The 20,138-nt window shown below is 27.8% G+C and overlaps 1 protein-coding gene and 1 long non-coding RNA gene across 2 annotated transcripts in view; one reads left to right on the top strand and one right to left on the bottom strand.

Moving 5' to 3' along the window:
• LOC105845573 (transmembrane protein 180) overlaps positions 1-20,138 on the top strand; it is a 95,997-nt gene that overhangs the window by 74,425 nt on the left and 1,434 nt on the right. Inside the window, exons 12-16 of the mRNA XM_065807738.1 lie at positions 15,826-15,903; positions 16,002-16,078; positions 18,945-19,028; positions 19,342-19,450; positions 19,532-19,553. Of these exons, the coding sequence (XP_065663810.1) occupies positions 15,826-15,903; positions 16,002-16,078; positions 18,945-19,028; positions 19,342-19,450; positions 19,532-19,553 (370 nt within the window). The remainder of the gene's footprint in view (positions 1-15,825; positions 15,904-16,001; positions 16,079-18,944; positions 19,029-19,341; positions 19,451-19,531; positions 19,554-20,138) is intronic.
• LOC136085895 (uncharacterized) lies at positions 7,216-10,037 on the bottom strand. Its single transcript, XR_010641248.1, has 4 exons — positions 9,433-10,037; positions 8,006-8,052; positions 7,502-7,548; positions 7,216-7,332 (listed from the first exon to the last, which is right to left on the bottom strand). It is a non-coding gene; the product is annotated as an uncharacterized LOC136085895 (long non-coding RNA).

Below are 20,138 nucleotides of genomic sequence, written 5' to 3' on the forward strand. Positions count from 1 at the left end.
TACAGAATGATATTTTACATAGATATTTTACAAAGCAATTGCACTTTTTATCATCAAGTCACCGCAATCATTTAAATGCAGTTCATGTATGGTCACTTACGGAAGTTGCGAGTTTATAGTTTTTTTATGAAAATAAATTGCTTGTGAGTATTTCATGTTAGACATTATATTCCTTCAACTTATATTTAATATATTTTTAAAGAGAAACATCAGTCAAATATTTCTAGCTAGACTATAGCGTTTAGAAAATCATTGCATAATTTTAAAAACTATTGTAACTTATAAAAAAATTATAAAAACATTAATAAAAAAAATATAAAAAATTATAAAAATATATATATTTAAACATCCAGGTAGCCTAAAATATGATAAAAATTTTTTTGTTATAATTGTTCTTTAAGAAAATCATAGTTGCATATTGCTATAAGTCCCAGCTTCTAATTGTGAAAACAAAAAGAAAAAAAATCACACACTGAAATGGAAATGTCCTAAAGTTAAACACCAAGGAAAATGCTGTGTTTAAAAAAAAAAAGCTTTTTGATTAAAATTTGATCTACCCTAAGAAGTTTATTGGATGTTTTTAAAAAAGATATGTTTTAATATTATTTTCAAAAAATATATTTTATAAAAAATATTATGTATGGATGGGCATATTTGAATTTTGGAGTACGAAATTGACAATTTAAGTAATCAAGTAACTTGACAAATATGAATAAAAACTGAATCAAAATAGCCTTGTCCTAAGGTTTATTGAAAAGTTAAGAAAGTCTCCAAATCTGGCGAATTATTTGTGAATTATTTGAAATTGCTGTTTTTTCATGAATATCTTTTTATAAAGTTCGCAACTAGAAAATGTCTATTCACAAGTGGAAGATATTTACAGGTAAACGCCTGAGAGAAAAGAAGTGATTGGTTATATTAGAAAAAGTATTAGTGAACTAGTTATGCTATTTTGAACAGATGTGTTATAAGAAATAATTAAGAGAAGAAAGTGGGAACAGTATATTTGTCTTATTGCTAAATTAATTTTTTGCTTGCTTTATATTTATTTTATTTTAGAACCCAGCCCGAATCATGACAAAATTATACATGTTTTGTGACTTTGGAGTTTGCAGCACGAGCAAAAATCAAGGCAGTATGATGCGGTTTCTTGTTTTATATTTAGTTTGCATATATATAAGCTAAATATAAAATGAACAGCTGCACCACACTGTAACCACATAACTAAAGTCTAAACAAAGCTAGAAAGAATAATCTCAATAAACCATAAAATTAAAATAAAATTTAAATTTGATCTTGTTCTTTACTTAAATTTGATGACTAATGTCTTCAATTGTAATATAATGATCTTGATAGTAAACGACCGGGGTCGGGGCTAGGTTTGATAAAATATAGTCGGGGCTGGTTTTGTGACTGGGCTGCATAAACATAGATACATCCGAAAGTATATTTTATTTATTCAAAATTCATGTTATATTTTGTTTATATATTTATTATAAACATCATTATGATTAACATGATCACCATCATCATCATCATCATCAGTATGTGGTTCTGTGTTCGCTATTGTAACGCTATCATCGGCACACAGGATTTTAGAATTTACCCGCATCACTTGCGATTTTTTTTTTTTTTTTTTTTAATTTCTATCAGAAAGATATAAATTTTTAAAATATGTTAGTTACGAAAAAATTTTTTGAGAAAAAAACCTTACAGATAAGACCCATAACGAAAAAGGCGTTGCATTACCGAAAAATCTAAAAAAGAGGATTTAGGCATGGGGATCATCAAAAAATGATTCGGATATGTCTTTTTTATTCATTCCCTTTAAATCAAGCTATAAACGAAAAAAATCCACTTACCTAAACTTTGAGGTTTTTCATATCATCATGGCGATTTTAAGTTTCTGAGTTCAAGTAAACTTTCTATAATATATTAATGTGCAATCTCCTACTTTGATTTTGAAAAAAAACGTTACATAAAATTTTTTTAAAAACTTTTTTAAACTTATTTTTCTTGATGGATGTAATATATATCATGTCGAATGTCCAAAAAACATTTACTTCGCTTTTGACATTATTTTTTTTGCGGGGAATTAGGGTTTTAAACAGTAGTTGTTGCAATACCGAAACTATCCAGGTTGCATTACCGAACTCACTTATTTTTTGATAATGGACGAATAGAAAAGGTTCGTTATTTCTAATTTATTGTTTAGGTTTAATTCCTTTTTTTTTCTTTAATCAAACTCCTTTTATAAAATCTAAACTCCATCGTAAAAAAGCAGGAATGCTCCGCGGAATGGGTTTTTTTGGGTAAAAGAAATTGACTAATGGAAAAATGAAAAAAGAAGAAATTAAAATATTTTTTTACATTTTACAATTGCTTATAATTTTTTTTTCAAAAAATTAATCTCAAATAAATAAAAATAGTTTATTACACTAGTATCTATACCAAACCAATATGTTTTTTGAAAATCCTTCTGTGGGAGTTTTTCCAAAATAAACAAATATAGCAATTTTAAGTTTATAATAAATGTAAATAAGTTTACAATGATCATTTCGTATTCTTACATACATACATGCATCTTAATACTAGTTTTAAATAAGAAAAATAAAGTTTAAGGCATTTTACTTTCTTACTTTTATTATTTGAGTTTGATTTCAATCAAGAGCGCGTTAAGGGTGAGAATCAAGGTTGTAAGCCCCATCCCCCACGTCACCCCACGCACACCTCTTGGGGATAAGCTATATATCTTTTTCAAAGGCGAGTATTAAGATATTTATTTATAACATCAATATAATATAGTGCAGAACTTACTAATTAGACTATTGTGTAAAGGTTAATGATTTATCTTAACTATAACAAAGTCTTAATTTCAATTAGCTTTTTAATCATTTTTTAGCTCTCAGACCCTCCCTTGCTGCAAGGGCTGAACCAGCGTGTTTTTTGTTGGAGAGATAACTTCCATACATGGAACTCCAAACATTTATTTGTTTATACTTACGTCAATTAACAATGCTTTGCAAAAAATTGCGATGATTAAATTACTATGTAATAAAATTGCGATCAAATTACTAAAAGACATTACATCTTAAAATGGAAAACTAACATACTCAATTAATGTGAGAAAAAGTTCAACAATAAGAGATTTATTCTTCGAAAAGAAAAATACCAAGAAATGAATATAATGTTTTATAAAGTGAATTGGGATGAAATATTTGATAAAATAAATACAAACCAATGTTATAAATACTTTTTAAAAATTTATGAAAAAGCTTGCAAACAATATATTCCTCACCACTTCAAACCCACTAGTTCTATCCAAAATCCATGCATCAACATAAAAATCAAGAATCTAATTAGAAAAAATCTATGGTGCAGAGTGCGTGCTACAAACTTCAAAAATACAAACCTAAATAATGAATACAAACTAGTTAATAAAATGATTAAAAAGCAAATTAAAAAATCTACTCTTGATCATGAAATAAACTTAGCAAAAGATGTAAAACATAACCCAAAACTCTTCTATGCATATGCACAAAAAAATCAAACACATACAAAACTACAAGCACTTAAAACTAGTGACAGTAAAATAATAACAGATAAAAAAGTCATTGCTAATCTACTAAATTGTAGTTTCCAATCAGTATTTGTCAAAGAAAATCAAGATCTACCACATTTCATCAATAAAACAATGCAATTGTTTGAATGTGACTGGGACCAAGAACTAAAAGAAGATATTGTACATAATTATTTATTAGAACTTAATGAAAACAAGTCACTTGGTTGTGATAACATCAGTCCCTATGTGCTAAAGCATTGTGCAGAAGGATTATCCAAACCTTTGTCATTAATACTCGATAGAAATCGATTCATTCAGGAGAGATGCCAGAATTATGGAAATCTGAAAAACATTGCATCACTTTTTAAAAAAGGAGGCAAGGAAGATCCGCTCAACTACAGACCTATCTCTTTAATATCAATACAATGTAAGATAATAGAGAAAATAATTAGAAAAAAGCTGATAATTTATATAACAGAAAACAATCTGTTAAAGCCTCAACAACATGGATTTGTACAAAATAAAGGATGCCTAACAAACCTTTTAGAAACTTTCGATATTATTACAACTGAAATTGAAGATGATTATCCAGTTGATATATTATTCCTAGATTTTGCAAAGGCGTTCGATAAGGTGCTCCACCATCGACTTATATATAAAATTTCTAACTATGAAATAAAAGGCAATATTTTAAATTGGATTGATTTTTTTTAAAAAAACAGAAAACAAAGAGTGGTAATGAGTGAAGCTGTATCAGATTGGTGAGAGATTTATAGCGGTGTGCCACAGGGTTCTGTATTGGGTCCTCTTCTCTTTCTTTTACATATCAATGATCTTCCCCAATGTATCTCTTCAATTACAAAACTATACGCTGATAATACTAAAGTCAAATGTATGGTTATTGGATTTTAACATAAGCAAATGCAGTGTTATGCACATTGGAAGAAAAAATATTAACTATAATTACACTATGAAACACGACAATCAAAGTTTTATTTTAAAAATGACAACATAATAATTAGACTTAGGTGTAATAGTTTCATCCAATAAGAAATGGAATCATCAGGTTCAAGCAGCTACAAGTAAAGCACAAAGAATCTTATGTTTAACAAAAAAAAGCTTTACTTATCTTAACACTGAATTGGTAGGGCAATTATGCACATCGCTGGTTAGACCACACCTGGAATTCGCAGTTCCAGTGTGGAGTCCAGGTAATAAAAACGATATCAATGACCTAGGAAAATTCAAAGACGAGCAACAAAGGTAGCACCTGAACTAAAACATCTAAGTTATACTGAAAAATTGGCAAAGTTGTGTCTCACAACTCTGGAAACAAGACGTACAAGAGATGATCTTATTGAGTTTTTCAAAATAACAACTGGTATTGATAAGATATTGTGGTATAAAGAGCTTTATAAAGCTTCTTCTCAAAGTCTAAGAGGTCATTCAATGAAATTTGAAAGAGAATTTGCAAAAACAACCATTAGACACAATTTTTTTACGAACAGAGTGATACCTCATTGGAATGCTTTACCTGAAAAAGTGGTTTCTGCAATGACAGTAAATTCTTTTAAAGATAGACTAGATAAACATTTGTTAACGGCTGTTAAAGTATAAATTTTAAATTTTATGCTCCGCGACAATAGTCGTTACAGCACCTTTTATTACTATTAGAGCCCAATAAAAAAAATGCCTCCAAAAAACACCCCTCCCCTGACCTCAAATGTGAAGGTAACAAATTACCATAATATTTTTTTTCTATTTTAAACTAAAAACATATTCATCAATCAATTTTAAATTATATGCAATAATCTCTTAGCGTTTAAAAATAATGTCCATAAAAAGTTTGAATCCCCCTCAATTTGAGAGGGTTACAATATTTATCTAGCTATAATTTTTGAACGCTAAAAGATTATTTCATGAAATTTCAAACTAATTGTTAAATTTGAAATTAGTTTAGAATAGTATAAAAATATTTTGCAAACTAATTGCCCTCACAAATGGGGTAGGGGGGCTAAATTTATTTGGGTATAATATTTATTTTTATTTTAGTATTTGCAAAGCATCGTTATTTAGTGTAAGTATAACCATAAAAATGTTTGGAGTTTACACCATGTCTAAAAGTTATTTCAAACATAAAAAAAAGGCAAGATCAGCCTCTGCCTTTGTTAGTGAATGATAAATCCCGCCCCGAATTAAAATCAAGAAACTGAAAAATATTATCTTTTTAAAAATAATCATTTTCAGGATTTGCATTTTATTTTTATTTGAAAATTCAGAAACACAATTTCTATAATGACAAATAGAATAACATAATACTAATTTTAGTATTATCTAAATCATTAATAATAATAAACTTCTATTTGCAACTTAGGCAAGTAAGGTTTCCCTTGTAAAATAATTATTCGACGCTGGCTATCAGCCCTCTTTAAAAGGTTTTGCAGGAATGGAGATAACGCTTTAGGATCAAAGGTGCTTACGGATCAAGGGTGCAAGTGCTTCCCTTTATCTCTTTAATATTTGTCGAATATAAGGAAATCGGCAAAATGCAAAGTACACACTAGTGAAATGCGAACTTTTGTGCAAACCAAAATATCATATTTTAAGGACCATGATTATTTTATTAATTTAAATTAAATTAATATGAATATATTAGTAATGTATGTTATTAAATGCATTTACTGACTATTAGAGAGAGCATGCAGGTAAATGTAAATACATCGACTGAGGGTTTTGGTTGGAGCAGCGTAGTCATGTTTATAGTTCCTGTTTATTGATAAAAGCAATAAACATGACTAAAAAGCTATTGCAACATGAAATACCTTCAGAATAATGGTCCGCAATTTAATTTTGCATTTTACCTTGTATTTATACTGAAGCACTTTTTGTAGTTAATGTATCAACTGTAGTTAATGTATGCGATAGTGGTGTAGTGGTAAAGTGCTCGCTTCAGAAGCGAGACGTCCCTGGTAGTACCGCGCTCAACTTGTTTCTCCGCGCAGCGGCCTTGTTCGTCGAGGTTCGTGTTTCGGAGTTATAGAGTTGAGAGAGGGTTATACCCACTATTGAGTAGCCTCCTCATCTGTACTGGCCTTCATGGCCTTGAGGAGGTGAATAACAAAAAAAAAAAAAACTAAACAAAATTATTTTACATTCATTTTCACCAACTTAAGGAAAATATGTTGTACCTAATATGAGGAGCCCAAATTTAATTTCTCTAAATGTTTCAGTATTTATTTGTTTGATTATTTTATTATTTTCTAAAGGTTTCAGTATTTTTTATTTTTTTTCTAATAGTATATTGTAAGCTATATTTCTATGATGTAACCATGTCGAAATATTTTATCAGAAATTTAAATATCAAGTTTTATTTCAATTATAAAAACGAAATTTAATATTTTATAGGTTTTATTAATAATAATGTATTTCTAAAATTAAAATAAATTGAATACAACATTTTCTGCAAACATCAAGAACGTTAACGTAACCATTTCTGCCACTAATTCTATCGGCTAAGTCAGTTTAGCTTTTTCAATCTTCTACATTGGTTTCGATATTGAAAATATAAATAAAATATAAAAAATTATTGTATATATATATATATATATATATATATATATATATATATATATATATATATATATATATATAAACACCCAACTCACACTTGCTGAACATCCAAGTGGTACATCAATGATTATAGTCGGATCTGTTTTTAAACCCTTAGTACTTATAGATGAATTTGATTTGCTAATATCTTTAAAGGATTTCTGAAAAAAAAAAAAATATATATATATATATATATATATATATATATATATATATATATAATAAACATTTATTTTTCAAATTTAAAGAACACACATTTTAAAATTTATTATTTAATATCTAAAACTATTTTATTGAATTCTTTAATAAATTTGACTTTAAAATTCTCACATTTAATAATTGATTTTCTGAATAAATTGATACTGAAAAATCTACATCTAAAAGATAAAAAAAAAATATAAAAACGTTATTCTTATTACATTAAAGCTAAATATATTTCAATTCTTTTACATTTTTTTAAATTTTGAAAGTATTGCTTTACAGCCCTCGGAATTAGGGTCGGCATTTGACAATGCAAACCTAACTGCCGAACTTAGCGTTTGAGGTTGCCAAATATTTCCGAACGGTTTAGGTTTCTACTTTTTATGATGGAACTTGTCAATAAATGTTTTTGCTGACCTGATGATGACCTAAAACATATCAAGGTCTGCAATTTTTTGCCAACTTTATTTTTTTTTATTTTTAAGGGTTGGGTTGGGTTTTTAAGGGGTTTTTAAGGGTTGGGTTTTTAAGGGTTGTTTTATAACAATAAAAAATAACTTATTTCTATACCTTGTTGCTATAAACATTAAATAAAATATATGTATTGATTGAATACCAGTCTTACAGTCTTACCAGTTTTACAAGTTGATTCTGGTGAGCTACAGAAACGCTTTTTATCTCTTAAAAAAAAAAAAAAAAATGTGTAGTAATAAATAATAATGGTAAATTAGTTGAAAGAAAAATAAAATAAAAATATAAAAGTTTGTATTGCCTTTCAGAAATAAAAGTACAGAGAGCTACTTCAGCCTAAATCGAGAATGCGCAAAAATATTATAAAAAATAGTTATGATATTAATAAAAGTTATTTAAAAAAATCCCTTATTTATATAATTATACAAATTAGTAATATTTAATTATATAAATAAGTCATATTTAATAATTTAAGTAATTAATTACTAGAATAAAAAATTGAAAAACAAAAGCTTTTAGATTACCTTTATTCTTGACACATTACTAGCTTTAGCAAATATAAATACAATAGATTCAGGCACTAGAATTTTAAATACATAGTCACTCTCCTAAAAAGATCATTACTTAAAAAACAAAAATAATACTGGAAAGTTGAATATTATCCAAATAGATGATTTTAAGATGAAATAATTAGAAATAAATATATGAATAATATTTTAGATTATGATTACCTTCGAACTATTAAAAGCTAAAACAAAAGCTTTAAAAAGATCATGCAATTGATCTTCTGTCATTAGGCTAAGGAGATCTCTGTTACAAAAATTTTCTGAATAAATAAACGGAAATGCAAAAACATGTTAAATAATCAAGAAAAAATAAAAATAAAAAAAAAGCAAATGGAATAATAGAGTGTAAATTCCTATATTTTTATGTGATACAAACTTTTATCTTATCCACCAACAATAAACCAGTTATGTCTGTAACTGTATAACTGAACATCAAATACAAAAATACTATTTAAGGATTTAGCATTTAGTAAGTTTTATCTACTTTGACTAAAAGTCGATTTAAAAAAAAAACTATTTGACTTCAAGTATTGAAAATTGAATACTCAAAAATAAAATATTGCAAAAGATTTTATTTATATTAAAATATTACACGTCATTTTGTTTCCAAACTGATGTTTAAACAACTCCCAATAAATAAACAAATGCTAAAATATATTTTTAAGAACACAGTATTTAATGAACTCTAGGGACCTTCAAATTTGTTCAAAACAAACTCCCTTCATAATTAAATAGTAACTGGCAAAGGTGGGATTTGAATCTGCAATCCTGCTGCAACAGGCTATCCATCACAATAATAGCAGCACACTATACAACTGAGCTATCCCGACTCAATAGTATATTATATAAAAATGTATCTGTGAATTATAAATTTAAGTAAGATACTTACTTGACCAGAATAAATAGATTATAGCAACTGAGAAGTGCTATTTCAATCATACATTTCTTTGAAAACAGATTCAATCCTATAAACATTTAATTATATCCTTATTTTATTACAAACAGTTATAAAAAAAGTATTACCACAAAATAAGGTAGACTGTATCGGGGATCTTTCTCTCACATCTAGACTTGAAATTTAAAAAGAATTTCATGCAAGTTATTAGATTGTATTGCAACCTTACACCTGTGAATCTATCGAACATAAAAATTCTGATCCAAAAATAAAAAATCTATTATTAAGTCATCATTTAGTAAAATCTTTACTTTTTGGCTTTATTTTGACTGCCAATTTTATGAGTTCAAGCTTAATGCCTTATTAAGACTATATTTATTGAACAACACTTTTATTTCTCATATATTTACACGTCAAAAATTGTATACAAATATGTGTATCAAAATTTATAAAATATATATAATTTTTAACATATATGTATATAATTTATAACATATAATATACACAAATACGTGTATCAAAAATTATATACAAATATGAATAAATCGTATACCTGCTGTAACAAATGTATCCAAGTCTTCGATATCACTTGAACTACCTTGAAAGAATTATTAGACAAGTTTGAATTTTTGTTTTGTTTTAAACAGAAAACAGAAAAAGTGAAAAACAACAACTTTATATTTAGAGTATAAGTAGAGTGCTCAATGTTCTTAAAAGAACAGAGCAATTATAAATTAGTAGAAAATCGCTTAACAAAAATTTATCTCATTGATAAATTTTTGTTAAGTGATTATAAAATTAACCACTGTGTATCATCAATAAAGACTCATCAGAAATGATGAATTTATGATGAATCTTCATTTATGAAACACAGTGTTAAATGAGATAAATTTTTGTTAAGTGATTTTCTACTAATTTATAATTGTTCTGTTCATTTAAGAACATTGAGCACTCTACTTGTAGAATATATTTTAAAATTATTTAAATATATATATATATATATATATATATATATATATATATATATATATATATATATATATATATATATATATATATACATATATATATACATATATATATATATATATAAATATATATATATATATATATATATATATATATATATATATATATATATATATGTATAAAATATTTTATGTATGTATATAGTATTTTATTTAGTATTTAATGGCGATTCAACAAATTTATTGCCGGATTACGATCAAATAAATTCTTAAAAAACAACGTTCCCGGAGTTGCAATAACGAACAACAAGTTGCAATAACGAACAAAATTGTTACAAAAACGAACATAGGCCGCGTCAGGTTGCATTAGCGAACAAAAATGTTCGGTAATGCAAATTTTGCGTTGCTATACCCAATATCCATATGATCATCATCATCATCATCATCATCATCATCATCATCATCATCATCTTCATCATCATCATCATCATCATCATCATCCTCATCATCATCTTCTCTTTCAGCAAATACTACACTATATAAATACTAAAGTTTATATAAATATGAAAGAGCATTGTATGCCAGCATCTAAATAGATAGCAAACATATATGTTTGTGTCCATAATATGTATGCATAAAGCGCATCTCAGAAGCTTTTATTCTTTCTAGAATAAAAGTTTGGAAGCTTTTATTCCTACTCTTCAATTTTAAGTCAAACCTCATTCTACTCCATATTTTTCAACATCTTGAGCAGTTGCTTTATTGATCATTTATTTCATCTTTTTTACAAGAACATCTCTCTTAAGAACAAATGTCCTTTTATTATTCCAAGAAACCAATGTAAAAAGGTCCCATCTGATGTTAAGCTCTGTTATTCTCTTATATCAGATGTTTGGTTCTAGAGACTTTTGGTTAGTCTTCAACAATGTCATTAACTTCTTCACTTCTTCTCCATGGTTTTCCTCACACTGTGCTGCTTCAATTGCCAATCGAAACTGTTACTTCCATACCTATCAGCAAAACAATTCTCCAGAAAACAGGCGTCTGTTTATTACTGCTAGAAACGATTGTAAAAAGGTTTTGTTAAAACACGCTAAATTTTGTTAAAACCCACTAAAAAACACAAAAACCCGCTATTCTCAGGTCATGAAATCTCCTATTTCATCACAAAAATTAGGCTCTCATGTCTTCTGGAAAATCTTTAATAGTACCAATAATAAGTGCAAATCTGTAATTCCACCTCTCTTGTATGGTTCAGACTTTGTCACCTCACCTAAAGACAAAGCTGAATTGTTTGCTTCATCTTTTCATCAATATCGTCTCTTGATTCCACTAGTTGCGTTCTACCTGATATAGCCAACAAACAGGTTGATCCATTGGTTAACATTTGTATTACTCCAGCTTCTGTATCTAAAGTGATTTCCTACTTAGACTTTTCTACAGCTTGTCGTCCAAGAACACTTCTGCAAGAACACTTCTGCAAGACTACAACATACCTGTTGTAGTCTTGCAGAAGTGTTCTTATCAGAGTCTTGTTTTCCAGCCTGCTGGAAAGCGGCATCTGTTATCCCTATTTTCAAAAATTCTAGAGAGCGATCTGATTCGTCTAACTACTGTCCCATTAGTCTTCTTCTTATCATAAGCAAGATTTTTGAATCTTTAATTAGCAAACACTTAATCTCTTATCTTGAATCTAATAACTTTCTTTCTGATCATCAATATGGATTTTGATCTTCTCGTTCTACAGCTGATTTGCTAACAGTAATAACCGATAGGTTTTACTGTGCATTAGGTAAAGGTGGAGAGGTTAAGGCCATTGCTCTTGACATTTCTAAAGCTTTTGATAAAGTTTGGCATACTGGTCATAAGCTTTCTTCTTATGGTGTATCTGGTAACATTTTTAAGATTATTGAATCCTTCTTTTCCAATCGTAGTATAAAAGTTGTCCTCGATGGAAAGCACTCTTCTTATTATACTGTAACTTTAGGGGTTCCTCAAGGTTCTATCCTCGGCTTTATACTCTTTTAAATTTACATTAACGATCTTCCAGATATTCTCACATCTAAGGTGACATTGTTTGCTGATGATACTACCATGTATTCTTGTCATGATAAGAAGCCAACACTCTCTAATTGCTTGGAGGGGGCATTTGAGCTTGAAAAGGATCTCACTTCTGCTACAACATGGGGCTCACAGTGGCTGGTGAACTTTAATTCAGATAAAACTCATTTTTTTTCAGCCAATCATAATCACAATAATTTAGATTTTCCTATATTTTTGAACTGTAATGTACTCAATGAGTCATCTATCCTTCATCTTCTAGAATTAACTCTTACTTCTGATCTTTCTTGGAAACCTTATATCAAATCTGTTGCAAAATTACCATCTGCTAAGGTTGCATCACTTTATCGAGCTCAACACTTTTTTACTTCAGATTCTATTCTCTATCTCTATAAATCTCAAATCCGGCCTTGTATGGAATACTGTTGCCATATCTGGGGCGGATTTTCTAATGGTGCCCTTTCTCTTTTAGTCATGGTGTAAAGACGCATTGTAAACATAGTTGGACCTGCTCTTGCAGCCAATCTCCAACCATTATCACATTGCATAATGTTGCTTCTCTTTCTCTTTTCTACAGATACTATAATGGCCACTGTTCTAAAGAGATAGCGTCTCTTGTGCCATCTTCTTAAATTCATTCTCGTGTTACTCACCATGCAATTAAGTCTCATCCTTTTTCTGTGATTGTTCCTAAGTGCTCCAAAAAATCTTATTCCTCTAGTTTTTTTCCTCGAACATCAGCTCATTGGAGTTTGCTTCCTTTATTTTGCTTTCCTGATTCATATAATTTGCAATTCTTTCAAGTCGTCTGTCAATCAATATCTTGCTCTACAATCTTCATCTTTTCTCTTCCAGTAACTTCCAACTCAAATTAGTGGTCGCTTGCAACCTTGTTTGAAGCGAAGATGTTTAAAAAAAAGAAAGAAGGAAAAAAAAAATTAAATCTAACCTTTAATCTTATTAATTATAAAATATTTAATAATATTTAGTTTTTAAAAAGTGCTAAATCAGTAGTTCCAATTTTTCAAAACTCTAGAAAACACTTTGACCTCACTGATTAGTTTTTACTCTGTTATTAGTTTTTTTTATATAAAGGTTTTGAGATTATTTATTTATTTCTTACTAACTGCAGTAATCAAGTTATTCTTGAAGGCCTACACTCTTCTTCATTTCAACTAACTTCAAGGGTACCACAAGGTATCTTGTAGTACTCTTAAATCTTTGCTCCTGTATTGTTTCTTATCTACAATATCAATCTTCATGAAAGTTTAGCATCTAAAGTGGCTCTATTTGTTGACGACTCAACTTTATACTCTTGTCTTGACAAAAAATCTTCACTTTTTGATTGCTTAGAACAAGCTGGATTATAAACTGATCTCTCTTCTGTAACAGCCTAAGGCTTGCTGTGGCTTATGGATTTAAATTCTGGACTTAAAATCTGCAATTTTAAGTCCAGAATTATTTACTGCAAAAAAATATTGTAATAATGTTAGTATTCCTATATTGATGAATAACAACCCTCTTACTCTCAGTAAAGTCTAAAAGCACATTGTAAATATAATCCTGTCATGGTGTAGTAATAGAGTGCTTGCATCATAAGCAAGAGGTACCAATTTCGATCCCCACCATGTCCAGTATTACACCATGGTAGTATTGCACTCAACTTGTTTCTCTGCGCAGTGGCCTTGGTTGTCAAGGTTTGTGTTTTAGACTTACATAGTTGAGAGAGGGTTGTAACCACAATTAAGTAGCCTCCTTGTCTGTAGTGGCGTTTTCAGCCTTGGGGAGGTGAGTTAACATAAATAATAATAATAAAATAGACCTGCTTTATCTGCCAAGCTTGAGCCACTCTTCCATTGTTGTAAGCTTGCATTTCTTTGTTTTTTCTACAAATACGATTATGGTCAATGCTCAAACAAGCTATCATCTCTATTACAATAAGCCAAAACTCATTCTTGCTTGTTTCTTAATCAACAAGTTGCATCCTTTTACTGTATCTGTCCCTTAATGCTATAAAAACTTTTATTAATCCAGTTTTTTTCCCTGCTCATCAAAAATACCTATTAAAAATACCTATCAAAAATAACTATCAGCTTTCTTCATGATTTTCTTATATATACAACCTACAACTTTTTAAGTTTTCAGTTCACCATTTCTTAGTATTTTTACTTATTCTCTATTTTAAAGTAACTCATAACTTAATAGTGGTTGCTTGTAATCTTATTGGAAGTAAATTAGAGTTTGAAAATATATAAATATATGCCAGTATTTAATAAGTAGTAAATGTAAGCATAAATTTGTAATATATAAAGTATTAGAAATTTTTTTCTAGCCCCGGCTATCAACCCCTGCTAAATCTTATAGTTTAGTCGAGGCCGAGTTTGAAAAAAGTCTCATTTTTAGCCAGGGTCCCAGTCACTTATTAGATCTCGACTCACTAAGGTTGTCTAGGATTTTTTTATGATTGTCCTCCAATGTTCATCTCTTTGCTAATAATTGTTTTTTCTTGTACTGTTTTCATAAGGACAGCTTAATACTGATCATCAAAGTTTTACGTTATAAATGTTGATTTACATTTAAGGCTATCAAAAATTGTAAAAATGCCTGCTTGAGTACCCTTTCAACAAATTGGCAGGTACACAGGTACCCCACAGGTACCCAGGTACTAAAAGGATATTTTATATAAAAGTTATACTTATATACTGTCAATAAAAACTTTTTATTCAATAATATTATTTATTTAGAGTTGTTTTTTTTTCACATATATGTAAATTAAAATTATTTTTTTTTATTGCATTTATTTTAAAGTAAAGTTTAAAGAAGAAATTACAACAACTAGCTTACAAATTGATGAACACTATTTTTAAATATTTGAACAAAATCTTTTTATAAAGAAACTATGACATTTTAAATATAATTTGCTTAACTGAAACTTTAAATAGGTTCAAAAAAATTATGTTTTCTATCCTCCAGGTTTTGAAAGATTTTTTTCTGAGCAGCGAACTAATAAGCAAGTTAGAGGAGTTCTGATTAAGGAAAAGGAAAGCATTGTGCATAACACAAGGAATAAGTTGTGGGTTTCTAAAACTGAAACTAAAACATCTTCCAGAGCGTTGTACACAATGTTTTCGGATATTCTGATGGTGATAAAGAATCGTAATTGTAAAATTTTTAACAAAAAGATCTTCTAAATCTTCTTTCACACATTGTTAATATGGTTAAATTGTTAATTACAAATAATAATTTTAGGCTCAAAAATGAATGAAATGAATTTTAAACTTATCAAATGATGTTTACCCATAAATAATTATGCTACCCAGGCAGTAACCAATGTTGACGTATTTTTACTTTATTGTTAACAACTTCCTCTGAAAAATTCCATTTTAATTACACTAAATAACTTTAAACTAAATAGTCTATTTACATCTTTATGTAAATCCTTACCTTACCTTTTCCTTCACCCTTATCTAAGTATAAAAATTTTATTTAAAGGTTGCAGTCCTAATGTTTTCACCATTGATCTTAAAGTATGGATCATATTTTATCATAAAACTGTCATTTCTATTCAAGGTAACTTGTTTTCTTTAAGATATAAAGATAATCATTATATCATTATATTACTAGCTAATTAGAGTCAGCATTTAAAACATACTATTTTCAAAACACAGATTTTGATTGGTGGTTTCTTTTTCATGTTTGGGTACACCTCTCCATGGTTAGTTGCAGCTTTTATGATACTTGACAGGTGAAATTACTTTTCTTAACGTTTTTCCACATTAATTTTTTTTTTAATATAAATACATTTTTTTCTACATAAACTTTTTTATTTTTTACTACTTATTATAAACTACTTTTTCTACATTGGTTCTTTGACTTTTAAAAATACATAATAATTTATGAAAGCAATTTAAGAAGCATTGTAATTTATGGTTGCAATTCAAAAAATATAGTAATGCTAGCGATTCAAGAAACATTATAATTTAGTCATGCTATTTAAAAAACTTATTACCTTAAATGATTTATGATAGCAGTTCAAAAAACAGTAATTTATTATAGCAGTTATTAAATTTTGTAAAATAATGAAAAAAGCATTTAATGTCGTGACCCATGAAAATTTATTGGTGGAATCATAGTACTACTATTTGTAGTCACTAACATAATTAGTCACAGGGGTATAGGTATGTTATAAAACTAAAATAAAAGTACATTTAAACAAAAAATCTACACTGTAAAAATGTTCCACGTCATTGAATTTTATTAGGGTAACAATGAAGGCAACAGCTGGATAGAAGGAATGCTGCTGCACCAATCTTATTAGGACATCCACATTTTCAGCTTCTTGCACTCATTTTCATTTTTATGAAGTAACTAATAATATAAACAATATAAGCTTTTTAATAATAGTTTTACATTTAAGGTGACCACACGTATGTGTTTGGCCTGTGCAGTGAGCGCTTGAGGGTAGTTTTGCATGTTTAGAATTTGTACAGGTTTGTGTATGTGTATGCAGAATTGAAGTAAATAAAGTAAAAAATTTTTATTTATTAGCTTTATATATAAATTATTATTTATATATAAAGTTATTTACTAAATGAATTTACTTAACTATTATAAAGAAACTAAATGAGTTCCTGTAAACTTAACTATAATATACAAAACATACATAACTAAATGAATTAAATTTCCATAAACATAAAAATTCTTTGAAGTTTCTTTAATTGCAATTAGAATATAGAAAAAAATGATTCAAAATACTTTTTAACTTCAACAATAAAAATGCATAGGTTTAATGCAAATTTTCTCACTTTGTAAATCACTTTTTCCTCTGATTGTTAGTAATTAATAACAATACATGGTTTTTAGTTTTTTGATAAATAATAATGCTTTGTGGTTTATTATAATAAAATAGTTTTCACAAAAAAGTAGTTAAAGGTTTATCATATAACAATTTAAAGGTACATCAAATTTATAAAATAAATTATACAAAACGAAGATTAAACACATTTAACAATAATTTAAAGAAAATTGTGATACTTAAATGTAATACTTGTCAAAGCCAACTTGACATTTGCAGTCATGGACGGTCTGCAATTGATGATCATTGTCTATTAAACACAAAATGGCTTTGGATGCTTTTATATTTTCAAACAAAATCACAAAGTTGATGAAGAGTCATTGCTTTGGTCAAAATTAAAAAATATAACCATTTAAGAAGGAACAATTGCATCCCACAAAAAGGAACAATTGCATCTCACAAGAAGGAACAATTGCATCCCACAAGAAGGAACAATTGCATCACACAAGAAGGAACAATTGCATCCCACACAATAAAAAACAACCATACTTTTAGAACTATTCAAAACAGTTATTAGGAATTTATAATCAAAGATTTGCTTGTGCGCGTAGAAAATATGCATACGAAATGTGAAACAATAATTGAAAGCATGAACTTTTGTGAAACTCAGGAAATCAAATCACAAGGGCATTACAATGTATTCAATTTTGATTCGTTACTTTGATGTTAAAGAGGATGTGTGAATGCAGCTAAACATGGATTGTCTAAGTGATAAACATGGATTATGTTAGTGATAAACATGGATTGTGTAAGTGATAAATATGGATTGTGTAAGTGATAAACATGGATTGTGTAAGTGATAAACATGGATTGTGTAAGTGATAAACAGGGATTGTGTAAGTGATAAACATGGATTGTGTAAGTGATAAACAAGGATTGTGGAAGTGATAAACATGGATGTGTAATTGATAAATATGGATTGTGTAAGTGATAAAGATGAGTTGCTTAAGTGGAGACACGTCAGATATTTTATCAGAAGTTATTTATAAATAAATATATGGTAACAAAATTTTTCTAAAATTTTGGCTATTTTTGCAGACATTACCAATACAAATTTCATAGGTTTAAAATTTTGTTTGCCCATTTTTTGACACAAAATATTTAGTTTAAACTGCAAAATGCATTTTTCACTTTGTCTACTTTGTCTTACGGCATTCTGTTATTTACAAGTTATAGTTTTAATTTTAATGATGACATTTAAAAAGAAAGAAGTAACGTTGTTTATGATGTGTTAATGTTAACACAGATGCTATAGTGATTTCTTCCTATATTTTTTATCTATCTCAGTAATACAAAGAACTACATTTATTCTTTATATGTTTATAGATTTATTAAATATGGGTAATAATAAAAATAAAGTATAATTAAACAGAAAAAAACTTCATCTAAAAGATATACATGTACTGTAATAAATCAAATTGATAAACCAAAAGTAAAGGAAGCTGTTTCGTCATCATAAATCAGTTGAGATGATTCACTTTTAATGTTTGGCGAAGGAGATTCTAACTTCTTTATTATAATTCACTTTAGAGTTGACTTCAACTTTTAAGCAGAGAACTAGATTGTTGAGACAAGGTCTCAACAATCTAGTTCTCTCTATATAAGGCCATTGTATATTGTCACATATTATAGTCATTGACATCCAACGTGTATATTACAACATTTATTACGCTAATATATCATCATACATCAACATATATATTTATAATTACAGCTACTAAAATATGACAAAATTTTTTTTTTTTTTTACCTTTAGCACAATTGTTAGTGCAACATTTTCTTTGTTTAATCTCTCAGTATCTGATATAATTGATCATGATCAAATTTGTTATAACAGGAGGTAAGATTTATCAATTAGTTTTTTAGTTTAGTTGTTTTTTTAAGTTGTTCTTATATAAGTTTATTCATTTACAGTTCTGCAGCTCGGCAGAATTAAACAATAATAATTATGAGCAACATTAGGGTAGATCTGATATTGTTTAGAATTTTAAAAAAAAATTAACTAAACAATATCAGATTGATTTAGTTTAAAGTTTCCAAAGTGTACCTATGGTTTTGAAAATATATTTTAATTATACATTTTTTGCTCAAGATAAAATTGATACTTATAATTTTCTATAATAACAAGTGTTAGTAATATATTTTTTTTAAAGTCGCCCTCTGTCATCAATGATTTTTGGTTTAAATGCGCTTGTAACTAAGCCAGCACAATCTCTTGCACCTGTAATTATACTATTTTTGTTAAATAAAGCTGGATATAAGGTAACTTTTTCTCTTGGTTTCTCAAGTTAATTTTTTAACTCAATATCTTAAAAATAAAGTTTTATTTTTTATTTTTTTTAGAATGATACAATGACTGACACTAGTAAGTAACGTCTGTTTTAATTACTTATATAGATAATATATTACTTCACTGCTCTCAATAATAATGCAACAAATGTATAAAAAATTGAAGCCAGTGTTTTTGTTGGCGGCAATATTAGTTTTTTTTTTTTTTGTTAAATAAAAAAGCACGATTCACAAGTAAAACTTGTATGAAATTAGTGAATTTAGAGGGTTTTAAATAAAGAATTATTTACCCTTTTAACCATCAAACCTAATCTTGTTTACTTTGAGTAAAGTTTTTCTTCTATTTTGTTAAGATGCTGTCATGGAAAGTAACCATGGAGATTTAAATTGACTTATTTTGTTTTTATAAGAATAACAAACTATTTATCAGTACCTTTTTAAACATAAAATGTTTAAAAAAAAGCATAAAATATACCTGAAACCTTAAAAATATTTATGTTGATAATGATATTGATATGAGTCACACAGGAAAGAAAGATGTTATGCTATGTCTTTTTATGTTATTTTTTAGTTTTTATTTCCTTAAAATATTAAAACATTAATAATCCCAAACTTTTTGGGTTAAAAAAGTTTGGGATTATTTTGGGTTAAAAAAGTTTGG

Source organism: Hydra vulgaris, chromosome 10 (assembly GCF_038396675.1).
Source record: "Hydra vulgaris chromosome 10, alternate assembly HydraT2T_AEP".
Taxonomy (NCBI): domain Eukaryota; kingdom Metazoa; phylum Cnidaria; class Hydrozoa; order Anthoathecata; family Hydridae; genus Hydra; species Hydra vulgaris.